The sequence below is a fragment of the Anastrepha ludens genome, chromosome X (genome assembly GCF_028408465.1).
Source record: "Anastrepha ludens isolate Willacy chromosome X, idAnaLude1.1, whole genome shotgun sequence".
Taxonomy (NCBI): Eukaryota; Metazoa; Arthropoda; class Insecta; order Diptera; family Tephritidae; genus Anastrepha; species Anastrepha ludens.
In genome coordinates this window covers 89,585,383-89,609,431 of record NC_071503.1, presented here as the reverse complement: position 1 = coordinate 89,609,431, position 24,049 = coordinate 89,585,383, and the positions used below count along the sequence as shown (strand labels likewise).

General features: G+C 34.6%; 1 protein-coding gene across 7 annotated transcripts in view; it reads right to left on the bottom strand.

Moving 5' to 3' along the window:
• Window positions 1-24,049, bottom strand: part of LOC128870423 (protein Gawky) — a 165,759-nt gene that overhangs the window by 46,087 nt on the left and 95,623 nt on the right. Inside the window, exons 2-3 of one of the 7 annotated variants that reach the window (XM_054113040.1) lie at window positions 9,986-10,158; window positions 1,385-1,789 (exon numbers count right to left, since the gene is read on the bottom strand). The exons of 3 other annotated variants lie outside the window; for them this stretch is intronic. In XM_054113040.1, coding sequence (XP_053969015.1) covers window positions 1,385-1,426 — 42 coding nt within the window. In that variant the 5' untranslated portion in view covers window positions 1,427-1,789; window positions 9,986-10,158. Of the gene's footprint in view, window positions 1-1,384; window positions 1,790-9,985; window positions 10,169-24,049 lie in introns of those variants that run through there. 3 more of the 7 variants (XM_054113042.1, XM_054113041.1, XM_054113043.1) reach the window with 3 other exon arrangements.

Below are 24,049 nucleotides of genomic sequence, written 5' to 3'. Positions count from 1 at the left end.
TTTTATTTGTAAGAGGGTGTACTAATACATTCAATGTTTAACATTGGGCAGTTGCGTTTTAGTAGCCATTTGTTGAAGTTCGCGGAGTTAGTTTGCAATGTCGGCTAAACTAAGTGAATTATCAAACGAAACTAGGAGATTAATAATAAATATGAACAAAAACGGAAAATCATCAAAGTTACACCTCAAACAGTGCGCAATTATGTAAAAAAATTGGGATTTAGAAGCAGAACTGCGGTTAGAAAACCGTATGTAAGCTCAGTCAATAGAAGAAAGCGTGTTATATTCGCCAGGCAATATTTAAACAAAAATATGCGGTTTTGGAAAAGAGTAATTTTTTCAGACTAGTGTAAATTTAATATAATAATGCCCGATGGACGCATAAAAATTTGGAGAAAGTGTAATACTAGCCTTCAAAAACGAAATCTGCAGGCTTCTTTCAAACACGGTGGTGGTTCTCTGATGGTATGGGGATGTTTCGGGGCAAACGGAGTAGGAAAGTTGCATTTTATTGATGGAATTATGACTGCGAGGCAATATATTGATATTTTAAAAAAGAATCTACGCAAAAGTGCCAAAAAATTGGGTTGCAAAAAAAAATTTATATCCCAACAAGATAACGACCCTGAGCACACGGCGTTGGATACAAGGTTATAGATCCTTTATAACTGTCCAAATTACCTCAAAACACCACCACAAAGCCCGGATATTAATCCCATAGAAAATTTATGGTCGATTTTCAAAAAGCAACTGAAACATCATCAAATAAGGAACCGAGAACATTTAAAAAAAGTCGTCAAATCAGAGTGGAAGAAGATTTCTCCAAATCTCACAAAAAAATTGGTGGAATCTATGCCGAAGAGATTGTCCGCTGTTCTAAGGCAACGAGGGTATCCGGCAAAATATTAATTTTCTGAACTATCTTTATTTACTCTTTAAATCATTAAAAATACATGTGATTCTGTGAAAAGTGTTAATTTTTTTCTTTCTAATTTTTTTTTTTGCAATTCAATACACTTTGTTAGCGGTTTTGTTATTTGACCTTATTTTAGTTAATTATCTATAAAATAAAACGGATTCAAGCATTTGTTTCAAAATGAATTTGAAAATATACGTGGTTTTTTTATTTTTAAGGGGGTGTACTAATACGAATTTTGCATACTGTATGTGTATTCCTTTCGAAATCCACTTCAAAGATTTTCCTTTTAAAGTATTTTCATATTTTTATGAGACAAACTGTAGGTAAAATTATGGAATTCAGGGTAACTCTTTTTAATGGAACAATTTAGTAAGGTATATTAGACGGATTATGACCTCAACAAAAGCATGTTCATATAACTAGATCAAGCATATAAAAGAGACAATCAAATAATAAATATCTTACCATTCCAGCGTATTGGCATACTGGTAAATTAGCTGCTAGCATTGTGTTTTCCCACTTTAATTTTGCTCTATTGTGGGCCCGATACAAATTCGCGACGTTGTTTATAAACTTATCGGTAAATTTGATATTGAATTGCTTGATGTTGTTACAATGCGTTTTCTTATTTAGTAATTCCGTTGCCGTTGCCGTTGTCGTCGTCGTGATACATTCGTCGTTTATATTATTTTTGTATATACTTATTTACTTTATGTAACGTCCTACTAGAACAGCTGGCGTTACTTATATACGTATATTGCACTGATACATTTTTATAGTTTATATTGTTCTTGCAGTTTATAGCAGGGTTTGCATTAACTACTTCGTAGCAGCAATATCAATGAAAACATTGCTCTGCTCTCGCTACAGCTTTAAATATGAACACATGAGTAGCGAAGGAGGTAGCGCAAAACGCAGGATAAACTGTTTTGCTCCACTCCAAGCTACGTTTCGTTGCTGCTAGTAGCTCAGAGTAATATTCAAAACAAATTTTCAGTATTCTGTTTAGGTGGAATAATAGCAAAAACTTACAATGGGCCGGAGTGCTTCTTGTGAAATTATTCATGTTTACTACAGCTACGACTACTACTCTCACTTCTGTTGCGCTACTACTACTCCCATAACTGCAGTGTTCGTTTTTGCTTTGTTATATCCTAGACAGACGGTGACGTTAATTGGGATTAAGAACTTAATTCGGAACTATTTCAGTAATTAAGTGCAACTAATGCGGATTTACAACTAGATATAATTCTCATAATTTAAGCGCATTTGGGGAATTTTCGATGCAATATTGCCTAGAAATTACAGTTAATATCTATTGTGAATGAAAAATAATGAAGCTTTCAAAAAGAAGAACAGGAAAAAGTGAATGCAATGCTAGTTTGCATTGACACGTTCGAAATTATATTAATTGATTTCGTATTTCGGAGTAGTTTGAAAAATTGCAATTTAATAATTTAAATAATTATTTCTTAGTATCAAGCTGTTCACTAATCCGCGAACAATCGTCTGTCACACTACAATGGTAATCAAAGTTAAATGCCCCGGTAATCCAACTAACGGTGCTGTCTGTGTAGGCTATTTGGACTCATTTTGCATGCGTTTTTTTTTTTGGAGTACGCTGAGAATATTTATTTATTTATTTATTTATTCTATACTTTATAAATAAATTTATAAATAAATAAATAAATTTATAAAGTATATGTTGGGGCTGGGCAACTAAGGCCATATTGCCCCAAGGAAAATTGATTTACACTTCATGAAGTAAGTTATGTACACTAAGAGCGTCTTTAAGGATTTTCATAGCACTTTCCTGGCTATAGTCTAGGGCTTTTGTTAGATTGATGTTTTGGTCTCCTGATACTGGACACTGTTTGAGTATATGTTCAACACTGAGGATGTTTGAGCACCATGCGCATTCTAATGGCCTTGACTGTTAAAAGTAATGTTGGGATGAGAACTTTGTTACGCCAACTCTCATGCGAGCCATGATTATGCAATCTGTTCTGGATAAGTTTGGGTTGTAGTTTGGGTCAGTTGATGCCGGTGTTGTGTTTGTTCAAAAAGGATTCTGATAGAGACCATTTTTGATTTTCGTTCTCTTGGATGTATTTTTTGTAATAATTTGTGATAATCGTTCTTAAACATGGAACTTCTGATATTAACGGCAACTAGCTGGCATTTTTGGCGGCATCATCGGCTAGCTCGTTTCCCTTTATCCCTGAGGGACCTGGTATCCATAACACTGTAATGTTTGCTTGGCCTGGCAGACCATTTGTAAGATATGTGAACTGCTCGCTGTTTTCATTAAGAAGAGATACAGCTACGCTGAGGCTGTCGGTGCATATTAGTGCACAATTATGTTTTGATGCTGCATAGTGTGCTGCAAATCGTATGGCTGCCAGCTCCGCGTTGTGAATTCCAGTATTAGGTGGTAATAGTGATTCGTGAACGACATTGTATTCATCCTTAGAGTTTTGTTCGACTACTGCGTATGTTGCTGTTTCGTCGAGCAGGGAACCGTCTGTATATATGTTATATCTGGAGCGTGCCTATTTTTGTATTCTAGAAATGCTTGTTGGTAGATGATTGCGTTGGTGTTGTTTTTTTTTTTTGTCTACTTAAGGAGATGTCAATCATTAATTTTGAATGTGCTGCGATCTGTTCTATGGGTTTGGCCGGTATTGGTATGTTTGTACTCCGCATTTTCGTTGCTATCAATTTAATGCTACACCAACTTCTGTTTATTTTTTCTTTGTTTTGATTTTTGTTTATTACGTTCCAGAATTCTGTATGCAGAGCGTGTGCGGGAGATGTTAGGGCCTTTGCCGCCATATTTATAGACCTGGTGTTCAGTAGCCAGTCGAAATCTTTAAAACATGCCTCTACTCTGGTGGCATCTAGCGGTGTTGATATTAGTAGCCCAGACGCTGTTCTGAAACAATTGTTCATGGCTGTGTTTATTTTGCTTTTATTTGCCTCGGATGTCCATCCGTATAGGGTCACGCAGTGCTGTACTCCTCCTTCGGCTAAAGATCGACATATTGCGAGTGCAGTATCCATATGTGGGCCTTTTTTCTTTGTGCATATTATCTTCAGCACATTGTGCACCTTGCTAAGTTTGTTAACTATATTTTTGACGTGATCATTCCAAAGAGCATTTCTAGTGAAAGTGACACCTAAAATTCTCATATTGCTTTGTAATGTTATTATTAATTGTAATATTATTTGCGTGGCAGCTTCTTTTCCTGTATATGTGCAGGGCTTCTATCTTGTTAGCTGGAATCACTGCTCCTGTCATGTTTGCCCAGTTTTGTATCTTCCTGTCCAGATTATTCAAGTTTCGTTGTACTTCAGCTTCAGCTCCTGAGACTAATGCAAATATGTTGTCTGCGTATATCCCTATAAAGTATACACCGGGTGTGTTATTAACCAACTTGGAAAGTGTGTTTGTGTATGCGCTGAAGAGGAATACTGACAGAGGTGAACCTTGTGGGATGCCATTGTTGAGAGTAAAGGGGCGTGAGAAGTACCCGTCGACTTTGACGGTGATCCTTCTATGTGAAAGGAAGGATAGTATAAGCTTTAAAAGCATTTGGGGTACACCCCATATATTTAATTCTTTTATTACGTGTGTTGATATGACCCTGTCAAATGCCTTCTCGATATCTTCAGAAACTATGACATTGTGGTTCTGATTTCCCAAGCAGGTTTTCGTATTTGCTTCAAGTAGGTGACAAAGGGTATGTACTCCGTGTCCAGCTTTGTATGCGTGCTGCGATGCATGAATGTTGTGTCCATAAGCTTTCCAGAGCCTTTGCGTTATTATTTTGTCCAAAATTTTTGCTAGGACTGTTATTAAGGAAATAGGACGATAACCTTCCGTGGAGTTCTGACTTTTTCCAGCTTTTGGTATTGTTGTGAGTGTTGCATGCTTCCAGTCGTGTGGATATGTTCCTGTTGTGAGGATTTCACTGTAAAGCTTGCATAAGCGGTTTTCGATTATGCCAGTTTAGCGTTGATGCGAGTTCAGCGTTTGCCATAGATACGTCGACTGAAGTGAGAGTGTTCCTTGTGTTTAAAAGTGTTGGCGATCCGTCATTCATAATGGTGAGATTTCGACGATCTGCGAATTGTTCCCACAGTGCACCACTTCTTGAACAGTATTTCGAACCCCATAAGGTGTTTTGGGCGTTTAAGTCACCTCCTATGAGGTGGTGACCTGTGTTTATTTCGGGTATGTCGTCGAGAAGTTGGGTAGTTAAGTTCACATCAGTTTCTTTGTATATATTTGTAATGTGCAAGTCTTTTACCCCGTGTACTGTAATTGTCTGATGTAGAAGATTACTAGTAGAAGTCCTGTGATTGGACGTGTTGACTGTATTTTTTACCAAAATCGCTATACCGGATTTGGCATATGGTGATGTTTTGTTGTGATGATAGGCTTTGTAGTTTGGTAAGTGAAAAATATTCAGATTTTTTTGTACAATGTGCGTTTCTTGTAAGAGTAGAACGTCTGGCTTATGTTTGTGTACGAAGTATTCGAGTGCAAATTTGTTATTTGAGTATCCTTGTATGTTCCACTGTAATATTGATAAGTTAGTACCAATATCCATTTGAGTCAAGGTTATGATTATTTTTGTTTTGTTTTTGGTTGAGTGTTTTGTATTTATTTAATTTATTGCTGTTGGTTTGAGTCTGGAAGTGTGTGTTTGTATGTTTTAGGTGTGATGATGGTTTTGAGATCTGGAAATCTCTTATAAAGTTGAGAGCATGGAGACATTTCAATGTCACTACTCTCTGAAGACGAAAATTCAATTTCATTGTTTTCTGTTTGTGTTTTTTCAATTTCTTTTGTAGTAGTAGATGATGATGGCGTGATGTTTTGAGTTTGTGTATTTGGTTTCGTGGTAATTGGTGTTGTAATAGAAGTAGATGCATTCTTTTGATTTTGTACAGTTTCGCTTGATAGTTCTTCGTTGCTTATTTTGGTTGTATTTGATGTTGTTGGCGTAGTTTGGTTCTTGTTTTTGTTTAGCCTTTTTATATTTTTTGTAGTTGTGATATTGTTTTTGACTATTTGTGCTGTTGTTGGTTTTTGAAACGGTGCTATTTCGTAGGCAGATGGGTTTGTATTGAATAATTTCCATGCTTGTCTTACTGTGCACCTGTTTTCAATTTTTATTTTATTTATTGCTTTGTGTTTGAGAAAGCTTGGACATGCGGGATCGCTGGAGGCGTGCCTGTCATTGTTACAGTTCACACAGAATTTTTTCTGGCAAGTTTCATGTGGTGGTGGTTCTGCGCATTCTTTGCATAGTTCTACGCCTTTGCACCATTTTTTCGTGTGCCCTAGCTTTTGACACATTTGGCATCTCATCAGATTTGGAATGTGTTCCTGCACGCGAACTCTTTCCCAACCTAGCATGAGTGTGTCAGGTTTGCGTAATAGATCGAAAGTTATCACTGCGGCTCCGGTTGGAACTAGTTTGTCCTCGACTTTCTTCATAATCTTCTTCACCTCGACGACTTTTTGTTTAGCCAAACCTTCCACCAATTCTGCTTCCGTTAGGGTGATTATATTCCTCGAATATACTCTTCTTTGAATGGTATTGAGTGTTTTGTGCGATGTGATTTTGACGGGGATTACTCCGATGTGGGTGGCTTTCATGAATTTTTCAGCCGCTTTTAGGTTATTTGTTTTGATGAGTAGATCTCCAGACTTAAGTTCTGATACATGAGTGTATTCGGTGCTTATGTGCTTTAATCCTCTTTCAGTTTGGAACACATTGTATTTGGAGAGTGAACGTATGCCGTCTTCCACAATTGGGCCCGTTGCCGCTGCCACAAGATAACGGGGAATGTGGTCGTCGGATTGTTTATGTTCTGGTAGGTACATAAAGTTCGTCTCAGTTTTTTTTAGTCGCTTTCCTGGGGGGTTATCCGGATCGAGGTCTCGGAACCGGTTTCTGTTGGGGTGGTCAACCCCACTCATTTTGAATTTAGTTCAGTACAGAATACGTGTGTAATTTTTATTTCGTATGGAAAAAAAGAAACAACGGTTTTTCTCTACCACGAAAATATCACTATAACTTCTAGTTACTAACACACCGATTATGATACTCGTTCTTAACGCGGCGACTGCCCGAATAAGACTGACGCTGAGAATATACACATAGTAGAAAAAGTCTGCGTTCACCTATGCAAATATTCTTTGCATTAGAAAAAGTTCAAAACAATAAATATTTTAGAAATTTTTTTTAATGAGTTTTATTAAGTTCACTTAAACGTAACTATCACACATATTTCGCTACCAATAACAAAATCAAATTTAAAATGAGATCACATAAAATTAAAAAGGCCATTCAAACTAAACGGAAAAAGTTTGCGTTCACTTCAATAATAATAAAATAAAAGGCTTAAGATCATAGAAATGTTTTAAAATTAATAGCTAGTTGGATATCCCCGGCTTTTTATGACTTCTAGGAGGCGTATTTTCATTGATCCAACTAGGTTGGCTGTTATTTCTGGACTTATGGGTTCCCATTCCTCTTTAAGCGCGTTCTTAAGCATTTCCTTGCTAGTTATTGTACGCTCTCGTATTTTTTTTTTCTAGAATGTCCCATAAGTGCTCAATGGGGTTAAGGTCAGGTGATTGTGGGGGTGTGCGAAGTTGTTTTGGAACATTATACAACAACCACAACCTAACAATCTCTGCTGTGTGTTTCGGGTCGTTGTCCTGTTGGAAAACAAATCTTTCACCGAGTCCCAGTTTGATTGCACTTTCTCACAAATTCGTTTTTAAAATATCGAGATAATCATGTCTGTTCATTATCGACTCAAAAAACTGCATATTTCCAACGCCCGAACTAGCCATACACCCCCATATCATGGCACCTCCTCCCCCATGCTTTACCGTAGGTACCAGATTTTGCTTTCCAAGTGCCGTTCCGTTTTTCCTCCAAATAATTTTACGACTTTTTATCCCGAAAATGCAAAACTTGCCCTCATCTGAAAAAATCACACTATTCCAAAACTCAGGTGGCTTGTTTACGTATTCCTTGGCGAAAGCGATCCGCTTAAGTCGATTTACTCGCGATATGAAGGGATTTTTTCGGGCCACTCTGCCGTGAAATCCGATTCTTTTTCGAATTTTTCTTACTGTATCTGGATGTACTTTCTTTTGGTATTTTACTTCTATGTCTTTTGAAATTCGGCTTGCTGTTAGTCGTGGATTAGAATTCACAAGAATAGTTATGTTGCGTTCTTCTCTTTCCGTCAGTTTTTTTGGACGCCCAGAACGAGGCTTAGACTCCAAACAATTCGTTTGCTTGAAGTTGTTTATCACTCTTTGGACCGAGGAGTATTGCCTCCCAGCAATTTTCGCGATTTCCCGATAGCTCATACTATTTTGCCACAAGCTTACAATGATTTTCCTTTCACCAATATCTATTTCTTTTCGCCTTTGGTCCATAGTAACAAAAAATGTATTTCTAATATCAATTTTTCCCTCTTTAGATTTGTTCTTAACCGCGTCAACTACATGAATGATTTAAAATTTAATTTAACGTAATTGCCATGCAAATAATCGTCACTATTCGAAATGAACGCACACTTTTTCTGCTTAGCCTATTTAAGTAACTGTACTACAATCCCGTTATCTGAACATGACGCAGCTCAAACTCCAAACAATTTTGTTCATAACCTCTATGAATAATTTTCTTTGAAATAAGTGAAAAGAAATAACTGAGAGTTTTAAGATAAACACGTTAAATTATTTTAATACTTTATAACAGTGGGTGAACGCAGACTTTTTCTACCATGTGTATCCGACAAATTAGGTATGCCAATATACTGTAGTTTGCAGGTATGGTTGAATACACCTCATAATTATATTTTTAACAGTTCCTGAACCCCCAAAAGTTGTATATTAAAAAAAATCCATGTGATACTGAATTGGCGCTGTATCACATTCTACTTCTAGGTACATTCAGAGTTCTAATTGAATATTTTTTTATTTAAATATTGAACAAGCAGCAACAGTGTATAGAAGCCAACAAACTGGATATTTCCAGGAATACATCAAGTGATTAATATTATTTATTTACTACAAATAAATACTCTCTTTTAAAATATGAAACTACAGACAGACAACAGAAATCTAAATTTTTATAGTTACGGTTTCCTCGCCGATGATTCAATGGTTTTGAACCTCTTTTGATTTTCTCGAATTTCAGCAGGTATGTTAGTGATGATGCGATAACAACAAATTATTGAAACTCTTGAAAAAATAGGCTAGCGACACTCGAAACCGCTACAAAAATGCTTGTTTTTTACAAATAAAGAAATAGTGCAGCTGGTATCTGCCCCAAATATATAAAAAAAAAGGTTCTAAACCACTGAATTATCGGGGACAGCAACCAGTAAAGATTTAGATTTCTGTTCTTCATGTATTCCTGGAAACATTATAATCAAGCGCTATATTCCATATTATTATTATGTAAATAAATAAATCGTTAATAATAATAGTCAAGATAGATATCACATATGGATTTTTTTTAAACATAACACTTTGGAGGGTTCAGAAACTATAAAAAAAAATAACTTTAAGTTGTATTCAACCATACCTACAACATGCAGTATACCTAATTTGTCGGATATATTTTCAGTGTAGCCCAGCAAAAACACATACGGGATGCATCTTACCAAACCAAAAATAACACTGCTCAAATAGCAGCTATGGGAGTAGTATAGCGCAATATAAATGAGAGCAGTAGTGATAACTGGGGTACACATGAATAAGTTTGCAAGAAGCACTAGGACCCATTCCAAGTTTTTCGCTACTATTCCAACTAAAGAGTACTGATTTTTTTTTAATATTATTCTGAGCTACTAGCAGTAATGAAACGCAGCTTAGAGCGGAGCAAGCAGTTTATCCTGCGTATTGCGCTACCTGTTCAACTACTCCTCTATTCAAATTCAGGGTTGTAGCTAGAGCAAAAATGAAAACTAGAAAGTAGCGGAGCAATTTCAACCGCTGGCTTATAAGCTAAACATTTATTTTACCTTAATAGAACAGTTTGTTTGAAGATTTCCAAACTTAAAATTATTTAGTTTTTATTCTTATTACTTTATTTTGTTCTCATATTAATTTTGAAGTCCTATATTCGTGGTAATTTTTTATGACACTCAAGTTTGTATTTCAGCGCAACTAATACGTCTTATCCTCGAGCTTAGCACTAACGGAAATCTCAGTTTAATTTTCACTTCAGATATGTAATGAAACATGCAGATCTTAGATCCATTTTATTGTATAAGTGTATATACATATATTATAAGCAGTGACAACCATTGATTATTTTGCTTATGATCCTATTAATTTCTAATTTCACAAATTCTAATTTCACTGAACAGATGCAATTCTATTAGATAATATGTGATATATTGGGGAATTAGTTTACAATGTAAAGTATTTGAGATTTCAACTAGTTACTTTCTGGATAACATTTTTGTGTATGTATATGTGCACATGTATCTAAAGGCTACAACATTACGAAGACTTTAAAATATAATAAATGATTGAAAAGCCTTGCTTTTCCTGTATATTATATTGGATATTTAAAATTTTTCAATATACTTTTCATACATAAATTAAACTTACAGAATTTTATCGTTCTTACGAACTAAAATGAGTTTACATCATTTTTTTTAGTTAATTGTTTCTGGAGAGACTGTTGCTTGGCGTTTATATAACGTTGGTCAAAAGAGACGTTTTTTTAAATAAAAGATTGATTGTTATTATTTTTTTAATTTGATCTGCTCTATTACTGAATCCATCGTCGTACGGTTTTCGTAGATACTACGAAAAAGGCAGCACTGAGTTCGAACTGCCGCGTCGTAAATTCGAAATTCGTAGAGTGCCATCACTGAGTTTATTCATAGTGCCATTTCGTATATTTTTCAAAGAATTTCGTTTCCGTTGTCGAAGAAAAGTTTCAAAATAAAATTCAGAAAGAATAATTTTATTACACCCATTTAAAAAAATCGAACATTTTTAACAAATCTTTAATTTAAAACTTCGAAAATTATATACAGTGCTGGACTTAAGTATAGGCACAATCCGCTTTATAAAAAGAACTGCAGTTTTATTTGTATTCAGAAAAACGATATATTTATTTTGTAGGTATATTATAGGTGTAGAGTTTATACATTAAAAAATAGCTATGAAAACTAAATACATTTTCTTTGCAAATATAGTTTAAAAATAAAAAAATTAAAATTAATTCGATATTTTACTGGACAAAAGTATAGGCACAACTACTTAAACGATAACTAAAATGCGTTGAAATTTTAATTTAATATTTTGTTGGTAACCCTTTCTGTTTTATGACGGCCTTAAGTCTATTTGGCATTGAGTGGACAAGTTTTTTTGTTATATTTTCGCCAATATTAAGCCACTCTTCCATTAAAGCTGCTTTAAGCTCAACCTTATTTGAAATTGTGCGTTTTCGAATTCTTCTCTCCAATTCCTCCCACAAATGTTCTATCGGATTTAAGTCTGGTGACTGCGGAGGGTGTGGTAAGACGTGTGAAACGTTATAAGCGAGCCACATCTTGACGTCATGGGCTGTATGCTTCGGGTCGTTGTCATGTTGAAATGTGAACGACCCGGGTAAGTTCAGTTTTTTAGCGCTTTTCTTCACATTTTCCTTTAAGATGTTTAAGTAAACTGTCTTGTCCATAATCTCATTAATGAAAACAAGCTCTCCCACACCCGCAGAAGACATACCATATACCAACATCCCCCCACCACCATACTTAACCGTTGGCAAAAGATTTCGAGATTCCAGTGTTACGTTTTCGCCATACCCTTGTGTGTCCATCAGGCCGGAAAATGTTGAACTTGCTTTCATCAGAAAACAATACCTGATCCCAGAAATCGCTTGGCTTGTTTTCAAACTCTTTGGCATACTCCAATCGCTTCTTCTGATTGATGGCAGATGTCAAGGGCTTTCGTCTAGCCACACGAGAGTTATAACCAGCCTCATGCAACACTCTTTGTACAGTTTTAAAGTGCACATCTTTGCCAATTTCTGCCTTTACCTCTGCAGCAACCTGTGGAGATGTAATTTTTGGCTCACGTTTCACTTTTCGTATGACCTGAGGACGTTCTCTCTCTGTTAATTTGCGCGGACGACCACAGCGACTTGCATTTTCAAAATTTGTTTCACCTTTGAAGCGATTTACAATGGTCCGTATGGTAAAACGACTACGATCCATTAATTCACCGATCTCTGCAAACGATTTTCCATGGCTATGCAAGTGTAAAATGATTTTACGCTCCGATACTGTTGTTTCAGTTTTTTTTGGGCTCATTATAAAGAGTTTACAAACAAAATACTTATTTACAAAAATGTTATCAACTTTTCGCTTGTTTGAATCAATAAAAAATAATAACGGTACACATAGGAATGTGCTGAATATAAAAGTGTTGCCAGATAATTGAAACAGATACTGAAACAGACGCGCACAAAAAATTATGCAAGTAGTTGTGCCTATACTTTTGTCCAGTAAAATATCGAATTAATTTTAATTTTTTTATTTTTAAACTATATTTGCAAAGAAAATGTATTTAGTTTTCATAGCTATTTTTTAATGTATAAACTCTACACCTATAATATACCTACAAAATAAATATATCGTTTTTCTGAATACAAATAAAACTGCAGTTCTTTTTATAAAGCGGATTGTGCCTATACTTAAGTCCAGCACTGTATGTATTTTGACATCCAGGACTTTCGTGTTCACATTCGAGCTGTAATAATTGCGGCAGTGTTACTTTGTATGCAATCTGATGCTCCTCACTAACTAATCAAGCGCAATATAAAAGTTTTTACGGCGGAGTAGAAATGGAAGAAGAAAAGTAAGTTTATATTTAATAAATACTACTTTGAACTTTAATATTGTTCGTTTATTGGATTTGGGGCGAAATTTAAGTTCAAATGAAACGTAGATATTGGCATAAGCTTCCATATTTTGAAACAACACGTTCGGCGCTAAATAACTTTTGCAACATTCCAGCAGCTAATCAGCTGAGTATCAGCAACAGGCCATCAAAAAAGTAACAGGACCGCAATATTCCTGTAATAAATAGGTGCAGCGAACACATCCGGAATCAGTGATAGCAACTTTTTCGTAGTCGTAGCAGAGAGTTGTATTCGTAACTTTCCTACAACACAGTCTGTACTCAGTGATACCGCTGAATATTATTACTTATGGTATATGAATTTACATGACTACCAAAAAAAGATGTGAAATATGTTTAAAAATTTCGAGAACAAACAACACTATTTTATTTACAACGTTTAAAAAAACTGTTTGGAAATCTCTTTTGTCAGCTTTGCAAAGACCTCGAATAAAAAAATTGTTAAGTTTTGACTACTGTGTTGTCAACCTTCACAAGAAGCCTAAAGAGGCGGCCGTTGTATACCACAAAACAATGCCAACCATTCTAATAAATGACGAGAATGAAATTGTGTTCGAACCCAGCGATAAGGAAAAAATCTGGAATAAACATCTATTTTCTTTTTTCGGACAACAATAGATCGGTGTATGAGTCATAGTCAATTGAAACGTTGACGGGGTCCGCAAGGGAAGAAATCAGAAATGCCATCAAATTGTCTAAGGACAACAAAACAACAGGATCCCAAGATTGGAAAATCGCTCATTAAAAATAACTTTTAAAAGCTATTCATAACAGAATATACAAAAAATGTATATTAGCAATGGGAGAAAATCAATTCGGCTTCAAAGCAGGCATGCGTTCTGGTGGAAAATTACGTAGATGTTCAAAAAGATGTATTTATGTGTTTAATTGATTATGAAAAGGCATTCGACACTCTGCAGCACGATAAACTTATCAATTAAACAATGGATATTGATACCAAAGATATTCAAAGAACCTCTACTGGCAGCAAACCGCAGAAGTAAGCGTAAGCAATGACAGCACTGACGCAATTTCTATTCGAAGAGGAGTCAGACAAGCGTGAATTCTCTCACCTTTACTGTTAAACATCTACTCTGAAAGAATTTTCCACTAAGCATTACAAAATTCGGATGTCGGTATTAATATTAATAATATCAGATATGCTAACAACATTTTCCTTCTAGCAGACAGTCTGAGTGGACTACAATCACTGGTCAGCAATATTGCGTTCTGCAGCAAGAATTATGGCTAGAACTTTAATGCTAACAAAATGAAGTACATAATAGTTAGCAGAAGAAACACTTATGTACGTAAATGCAAACTTAACCGTTGACAACTTAAATATACAACGAGTGCAAAATTTGAAATATTTAGGCTGCTGGGTTACTGAAAACTGGTATCCTTCTAAAGAAATAAGAGCTAGAATAGAGCATTCGAGAGCAATATTTTGTAAGTACTGAAATGTATTAAGTAATCATGACTTTAATATTAAACTTAAAATTCGTATTGCTAAATGTCCTTTATGCTATGGAGATATAGACAATAAAAACCATTGATTTAAACAAACTGGAAGCATTTGAGATGTGGATTTTTCGCAGAATCCTAAAACTAAGATGGACAGACAGAGTGACAAATGCGGAAATAATGCGAAGAATTCGGCAAGATCGAGAACAGCTCACTACTACTAAGAGACGAAAAGCTGCATACTTATGACATATTATGAGGAATGACAAATGTGGTGTGCTGCAATTAATACTTTAAGGAAAGATATAAGGAAAACGTGAAATGGGCAGAAAACAGTTATCCTGGCTAAGAAACATTAAGCATTGGAGTGGAATCCAAAACATAGAAACATTATTAACAGCAGGAAGAGATCGAGAAGTTTATGATGAAGTTGTTAAAAAAATAATTTAATGTTATTTATTCGTCATTATTTGCACATGCTATAATTTTGCAAATGTTATTACTGACACTGTTATAAGTGCAATATTTTATTTTTATTATTTATTCTTTATATTTATCTGTACAACTGTGTGATCGCTTAAATTCGAAATCGGATTGGCAAATAAAGAAGGGCAAACGAGGAGCTCTTTCCTATCTTGGGGAGTCTTCACATATGGGACAGTTTCGGATTTTCGCTGCCCGAAACTTTAATATGCCTACTATGGCTTTGCATCAATACAAATTATTGATTTGATCAGCAAGTTTTGGATAAACTTTTCTTATATAGTGACGTACAACATCACTCAGGGTAATGAAAAAAGTGCTAAGAATGTGGTTCAAATTTTCTCTTTAGGAAGTCAGCAAGTTATGTTTTAAGACGCACATAAAATTTTAATCGTCCAAAAGCAAACTGGTTGGTCATGCAAAAAAAAAAAACAAAAAAAACACCATTCGAGAAATGGTCAAAATACAATTAATTTTATACAGGATTCTCGCAATTATTTAAAAGATTGAAAATTATTTATTTCAAACAGTAAGAAATTTTCTCACAACAAATTTACGCATGTCCCAAATTATTCGTAAAGAAAATTATAATATATGAAGCATCTATCTTTGGGATAAAAGAAAGATTTTATGAAGTTCCGAATCTTGATGCAGACATACTCTTAGGGTATAATTTTATGAGGAAAGCAGATGTAAAGTTGAATTTTAAGGAAGGTACTCTGACGTGTGGAAAACACGTTGAAAAATTTGTAGACTTTGAATCAGAGAATTTGAAGCATGAAAATGAAAATAGCGAAAACTTTTTGAGTAATATGGAAAATGAACAAATTAATTTTACCGGTGAAAGTGAAGAAACCTTGAAATTATTAAAAACAAATGTAGTTAAGAATGTAGAAGAACTACATTCAAATATAAATTTAAACTTACCGTTTAGGACGGACATTAAAGCGGAAATTCGCACAATTGCTGAAGCGCCAATATGAAGCAAGCAGTATCCCTACCCGCTTTCTGCAAATAGTTTTATTAACAATGAGATCAAAAAGTTATTGCAGGACGAGATAATTCGTCCTAGTAAAAGCCCTTTTAATTCACCCATATGGGTAGTTCCAAAAAAGGGAACTAATGACGATGGCTCGCAAAAATTACGTATGGTCATTGATTATAAAAAATTAAATGAGCAAACAATACCCGATAAATACCCTATTCCGGACTGTAACGTTATTTTATCAAACCTTGGCACAGCCAAATACTTCTCAACAATTGACCTCGAATCTGGATTCCATCAGATTCTTATGAGTGAGAAAGATATTGAAAAGACAGCATTTTCCGTCAATAACGGGAAATACGAATTTCTCAGGATGCCATTCGGACTTAAAAATGCGCCGAGTATTTTCCAAAGAGCCATGGATAATATATTACGTGACTATATAGGAAAGATATGTCATGTCTACATTGATGACATCATCGTATACTCAGGAACTTTGGAAGATCATTTCAACCATCTTGAAATTATAATTAATACGCTCAAAGAAGCTAACATGAAAATTTCTTTAGAAAAATCAAAATTTTATGCCAAAGAAATCGACTTTCTAGGTTACGTTGTAGGTCATAAGGTAATTAAAACTGACCCAAAAAAAATAGAAGCAATACAGAATTATCCCTTACCTCAAACTTTAAGACAACTAAGGAGTTCTCTAGGAGTTGTAGGATATTATCGCAAATTTATTAAAAACTACGCAAATATAGCCAAACCGTTGACGAAATATTTGGCAGGCGATAATGGCAAAGTATCGCAATATATGTCCAAAAAAATTGAAATACGTCTTGACGAAGAAGGTATCCTTGCCTTTAATAAATTAAAAAGTTTATTGTCCGAACAAGTAGAACTGACCCAACCTGACTTTAATAAGAAATTCACATTAACGACTGATGCTTCGGCAGCCGCAATAAGAGCTGTTCTCAGTCAAGAGGGTAAGCCAATAACATTTATATCAAAAACATTAAATGAAACAGAACGAAAGTACGCAACAAACGAAAGGGAACTTTTTGCGATAGTCTGGGCTCTAAGGACGTTAACTAACTACCTTTACGGTACAACTAATCTTGAAATTCATACAGATCACCAACCATTAACAGGTACAATCTCCACAAAAAATCCAAATGCGAAAATTAAACGATGGCGCTCATTTATTGAAGAATTTTCACCAAAAATGGTTTACAAACCAGGCGCAAGCAATGTTGTTGCTGATGCTTTTTCGCGCCTGTGCCTAAACAACATTTCCGATGAAGACTCAATACGCAGTACCCAACATTCCACTGAATCCAGTGATGTTTCTAATATCCCTGAAACATCCAAACCTTTAAATGAATTCAAGCAACAAATACTTTTGAGCAAATCCAATTTTACAATTCATGAAATGATAATAACATTTGGAAGGACAAGACATATCATTGAATTCGACACCAGAGAAAACCTAAAAACAATTCTTTTAGAGTTTGTTCAACCAAACCTGGTTACCGCCTTGCACTGTACGCCAGAAGATCTTTACGATTTCAGAGAAATTGTTAAAGGAGTTTTCACAAATAAATTTGTTTACACCAGAATATTTCCTTTGGACATAACAAATGAGGATGATCGACAGGACATAGTACAACAAACCCATTGTCGAGCTCATCGAAATTCCAAAGAAAATCATAAACAAATTTACAAAAAATATTATTGGCCAAAGATGCTAAACTACTTTAAAGAATACATTAAACAATGCGATATTTGTAATAAGAACAAGTATAATCGTCACCCACAGAGAGTTCCAATTGGAGAGGCTCCGATTCCAAAGAAGGAGGGGGAGCACTTGAACATAGACATTTTTTTCACAGAAAACCTAAAATTTATAACTTGCATCGATTCATATTCAAAATTCATATTTATTAAAAATATAGAAGGAAAAACAAATTTAGGGGAAAAGGGTTTAGATGTGTTACAAAGTTTTCCGAATGCCAAGAAAATAACACTTGATAACGAACTAGGATTTTTGAGTGCCCAATTTAAATCACTAATTGTACTCCACGACATAGTAACACACATGTCCAAATTGAAAGAGACGACTCAACTTTAGCAGAAATAGCTAGATGTCTAAAAGAAGAAGTCCATCTAGCAGACAATGTTGAAACATTCTACAGAGCAGTTACACTTTACAATCATACAATTCACTCAGTTACACAGAATAAACCCGTAGACATTTTCTTTAATAAGACCCCACACAATTTAGTTGAAATTTTGAAAAAGCACAAGACAAAATGATTTTAAAAAATAATCCAAGCAATATAAAAACTTACCAGCCAGGAGATGTTATTTACGAAAAAATCATAGGACAAAGGAATAAAATACGTGACAGTTCGTGACAGAATAACTCATAAGGATAATATTAAATAGGTTTTACCATTCCTTCCTCTACAGGAAATGACGAACGTTTTTGTAATACTTCTTGCAATTCTTAATATCTGCAATTCGGAATTTCAAATATTGGACTATTCACAACTAATTTCAATTCACCTCGAACAAGCGCGACTACAAAACGGAAACTTTAAGCTTATTCATGTTTTAGAGTTGACCGAGTACAAAAGGACTATTGACGACATAGAACTTGAAATTCAAGAAAAAGTACTGGGAAACAGCACCGTATTGCCTTTTCTTTTATATGACATAAAGCAGCTTAGAGATGCTCTAAAAAGGATTACTCCAAGGAAGAAACGTTCAATTGACATCCTTGGAACAGCGTGGAAATGGATAGCTGGCACCCCTGATCACGAAGATCACACTGTGGTTGTCAAAAAAATTAAAGGTTTATTAGGTAACAACGAACGACAGAAAGTAATTAACAAGGACTCCATCGACAGAATTAATTTACTAACTAACAGAACTAACAATATACTGAAGACATTACAATCACTTCAAGAAGTTAGAAGAACAATAGAGGAATCAATTGCCAATAAGATAAAAATTGTTAAAGACGAAATAGTCAACATCGAATACGCTCTACAGTGGGCTAAAGTAGGAGTTATTAATTCTTTTTTATTATCAGAAAAGGAAATGGGAGAAGCAAAAACGTTTCTAGATTTCGAAAAATTCCCCTATAATAATTTAGAAGAAGCATTAGGTTTCGCTAGTATAAGAATAGCTACAAATGAAAACATGTTAATATATATTATAAATTTGCCAGCAATAGAGCCATTAATTTGTGCAAAATTGTTAATTAAGCCTGTAAAACGAAATAATACAATATTGAAAATTGATTCAGAATATTTTTTAAAATGCAATAATGATCTATATGAGATCAAAAAACAATGTAACAAAGTTAATGAATTGACCATTTGTAATAGGGATAATTTACTAGAAGTAAGTAGTTCTAATTGTGTGAAACGGATTCTGAATAGCAAAAATCATAATTGCACTATAATAAACAACCAACACGTACCTTCAGTACAAGAGCTTTTTCAAGGAACGATCTTTTTGAACCAATTCGAAGGGTTCGTAGAAATTTCAAAGAATAAATCGTACCAACTTTCGGGAACGTATCTACTTCAATTTCACAACGAAACCGTAACAATAGATAACAGAACTTACATTTCAAGAGAAATTTCATCTTTGAAACCACTCCCAGCCGTATTGCAATTGACAGCAAATAAATCTAATATTGAAGAAGTCCTCTCTTTGGGGATGATGAAAGGACTTCACTTAAATAATATAGAAGAAATAAACTCAATATCCACTAAAGAAAATTTAACACTGTCATTTAATTTGATCATGTCAGTAATACTACTTTCCTGTGTGTCCGCAATGTTCTACAAGTTGAGGACCAAACCAAAGTCAAAAGTTGAAATAACAAATATAGTTAACGAAGGATCAGAGCCGAAGGCATTGAATCCTGATGAACCCTCTGGTCACAAGACTAAATGCGGATTCCGCAGCATTAATGATTTACCGGTCTACTAACAATCGGGACGATTGATCTTACGGGGGGAGGAGTTAAGATATCAGATATCATTTGCGCTCCCACGAATTTTTGCTAACGTAGCAACCAGTCAAATTTTCGTTCCCACAATGTGACTGCATTCCTTTCTTGAATGCAACGTGACTTTATGCTATAATTATGATTTTTGATAACAGATGAAGGGCAGTGCTAAACGGACTATTGTAACCTGCAGACGCACTAAATTAATAATGTGTTTTTTTTAATAAACAAACAAACAAACTAATTAACTTATATATACTCGTATAAATGGCTTCAAGTGATTTGGCAGGCTACTTGTCCTGGAGGGTCCCTGTCAACCTATCGCAGTTAATCACTTCCCAATTTTTATACAGAATGGAAGCACCTAGATCGTAAGAAAATGTATGGGAAGATTTGGGGAAAATAAAGCAAACTGGGACATTTTCCGGAATAAAACGGAACCTTTTGCAAACAATGTCAACAAATAATAATTAGAAAATCAGCAAGTAAATCAATGCGTACCAGTAGGGTGTCCCTAAAATTTGAAGTTCAACATTTTTTTACGGATACCTTCTTAAAAGTTTGATAATAACCCTATATTTTCTAGAAAAAAATATTGGCTCGATTTATAAACAATAACCCGTGTCGACTTGCGATTTAGACTTGTCCATACAAGTTGCATGAGTACTGCGCTGTGACTTGTAACTACATGTTTTATTTGTCATTTCATAAGTGATTTTTGAGATTATTAGTGCTCCATTGTTTAGTGCGTAAACATGTCGGTGGAAATACGGAGTGGCAAACAAAATATTTTCCTTGTCGGATTGCCGAGCTATCAAATAAATGGTGCAAACTCATCATCTAATCGACAAGTTCTCTCAGTCCTATTTTACAATATTCATCAGGTTAAACTGACTGTTAGTGAAAGTGTAAATCTTGTGATTAAACAGCAAGCATTCCAACAAGGGCATTTCCTAACTGAGTAAAGAAACTTGTTGATTTATCCATGTTTGGAGAGAGTTACAAAAAAAATTTTAAGAAAATTCAGGTTACGTTCAAGAACCGTGAGAACAATTTCAAAATTGATCTTGATAATTCGTTAATATTGCACATACTGATGCTTTTAAGCGAATGAAAATAGAGGAAGATAAATTATTTACAATAAAACAGAGAGAGCCAGTTCGCCCGGAATGCTTAAGTGATATAGACAAAAAATTGGCGGAATAAGAAGAAATATCTTAAGGATCTCATTCTTAATGCGGTTGAGGAGTGGAGGAGGTCTGAGTAGCGATGATTTCCCTATTAACAAATTCTCGATTCAGCGAATTCGTACTGAAACCAGAAAATAAAGGCCAGAAGTAATAAAATTTGACTTCCAAAACAATGTACCCGAAGCAGTCATAGTCCATTGGGATGAAAAACTATTTCCTGGGTTGAATGTGCGAAGTTCAAAAGAAGAACGCTTGCCAGTTATTGCTTTGTTTGACGATAGGGAGCAACTTCTTGCAGTGCCAAATTTAAACAGTTCTTCTGGAAAACATCAAACTAAGGCCGTTGCAACAGCTCTCTTGGACTGGAACCTTCAAGATAAAGTAAAAATAATGTGCTGCGAAACAACAGCTTCCAGTACTGGCCGTTTCAATGGAGCTTGTGATATTTTGGAGGAAACTTTAGGAAGAGAATTGCTGCTGCCGGTATAATGCTTATTAATTCGTCCTAAAAGCTGTCTTTGAAACCAAGATTATGCAAATTACTAGTAGTCCAGATATTTCGATGTTAAAAAAGTTCAGAGGAAATTGAAAAAACATCGATTTTAGTAACCCTGAACCATCTCTCAATTTCATAAAAGAACGTGTCGCCTGGTTTGGTAAGTTAAATTGACTTTTTTTAATACTTCCTTTTTTTTTTGTATTTAACTTATTTTTCGTTTTTTTTCAGGCAAAACTCTGGATGATTTCGTATCAGAGAAGAGCAAACATCTTCTATCCAGACTGCAGGTCGGCATATCTTCTTGGGATAATAATGCTGCTTTTCTGGAAGCTAAATGTTATTTGAGAGTTGTGAATGATAATATTGAAAGAGCTGTTAAAACAGCTTATTTCTGCGTTGTGTTCAGGAACATAGAAAATTGTATCCGGACTGTAAAAAAACGACTCTAAATAGAAGTTACTCTGACTGATTGTTATTAATTTATGTTTTTTATTAAATATTAATGTTCATCTCATTTAATTTTTACTTTTATTCACTTAATTTATTACATTTATAGTGATATTATAGCAGACCGAAATATCAGGACAAAACACGATTTTTACTAAACTTTGAAGCTCGGTCGGCACTGGTTGCAGTTATGCTAAAAAGGTGAAATTCTGAATTTGAGCGTATCAGTCGATGTTCGAAATAAAAACACTCCCCAGGATGGTTTAATGAAGAAAGCCTTATACAACAAAAATTTAATATGAACATCGACAATTTGGGATGCTCTCGAAATTACCTAAATCAAATTGTATATTAGCTGTCTCATTAGCTGTCTCAGTATTACATTTAACACAGAAAATTGTTAAAGGAACATCGCTTGGTAAGGACAAAATCATTTATTTTATGATACAAATTCGTGAAATATTCTCAAAATAAGATTGTGTCAACTTTATAGTAATATTTCGATAACAGGTTTTTCCGACATGCTTATGCCCATAGCAAAGGCGGGTAAGAAGCAAAATTCAATCGCAGGGTACCAACCTATTTCCTTGCTTACTGTGTTATTGAAAATATTGGGCACAATAGAGAGCATCGGGAACACACAAAATGTGAAACAAAAATTAAATAAAACTTAAACAGTCAAAAACACTGTATAATTGCTTCTAAGCATCTCGAAAAGGCATTTAGCAGGGCAATATCAACGGAAGGGGCATAACTAAAATATTTTTAAAATTGGCATCATCATGATAGGAGATTCTCCGTGAGAGTAGATGGCTACTTGTCCCAGAATTATAAAATAGATAATGAAATTTCGCAGGGCTCTCATTTCTCACTATTTCCTCTAAACGCTTAGACGAAAGCATTGTCAAAAATCTTAAAAAAGATACACGGAATCGATTTCATTGGCATTTATGCAGATAACAGCATCGCAAAGCCTCAACGCCATTGATAACAAAATTTACGTATGATTAATAAAACCGGAAGCAGCAATTCCGGGTGATATAACTGAAGCATTACACCTTTGCAGAAAGAGAAACTGTAACATGTCAACCATTACACTGCAAAACAAAGATGTCGAACTCAAAACAAAAATTTGAGTATGACTTTCACAAGGAATCTTTTATGAAATGAGCAATAAGCAACTGTTAACGAAAAAGAATAGTTAATGAAAATAATTTTTAACAAAAAATTTTGGTGAAAATAACTGCTAACGAAACAATAGCTAATTAAAATAACTGTTTACGGAAAAAAATAACAAAATGGGAAAAATTGACAATACCCACAAAAAAGAAAATAAAAAAAACACGTACATAAGCTGTTCATAAAAATATGAACATGAAACTCTGCCGCATAAGAGATAGGATTTTATAAATATAACACATTCATACATACATATGCAAACATACGTAAACCGACGAAATAAACAGGAAAAATATACAGTCCACTAAATGTCAAATGCAATGATAAGCAATAGAATTGTAATGTGACCCTTGCTCATAAAATATGTGAAAATGGCTTATCTGAACAAAATACATAAATTACAGTGTATACAGAAAACATAAAGATAATATAAGCATGAAAGAAACACGCATACACCAATATACCAATGCACACAAGCAGCAACTGACAACCGATCATCAATTGTTTTAATACGTGCGTTAGATGCACTTAAGTCAACAGTGAACCTAAACAAATATAAAAGATCAATACGTTGGTCGTTTATCTCCTACTAGGATTTACTGATTCTGCATAAGACACATAAATTTTAGTGCACTTAAAATGCATTGGTATCGGATGTATACAATGAAGATAAGAATACACATTTACGCATGTACACACACACACACACACACATATACGTAGTTAAGAAATTAGTATTAGAAAATGTATATAAGAAAGAAATATTCAATAAAGAGGTCAGATTAAATACAGCAATCTCACGGTGTACATTATTCTTGTACATTTGGTCAGTCGAGCCTAGAAAAGAGCTCAAGCGCAAGTACTAAAAGT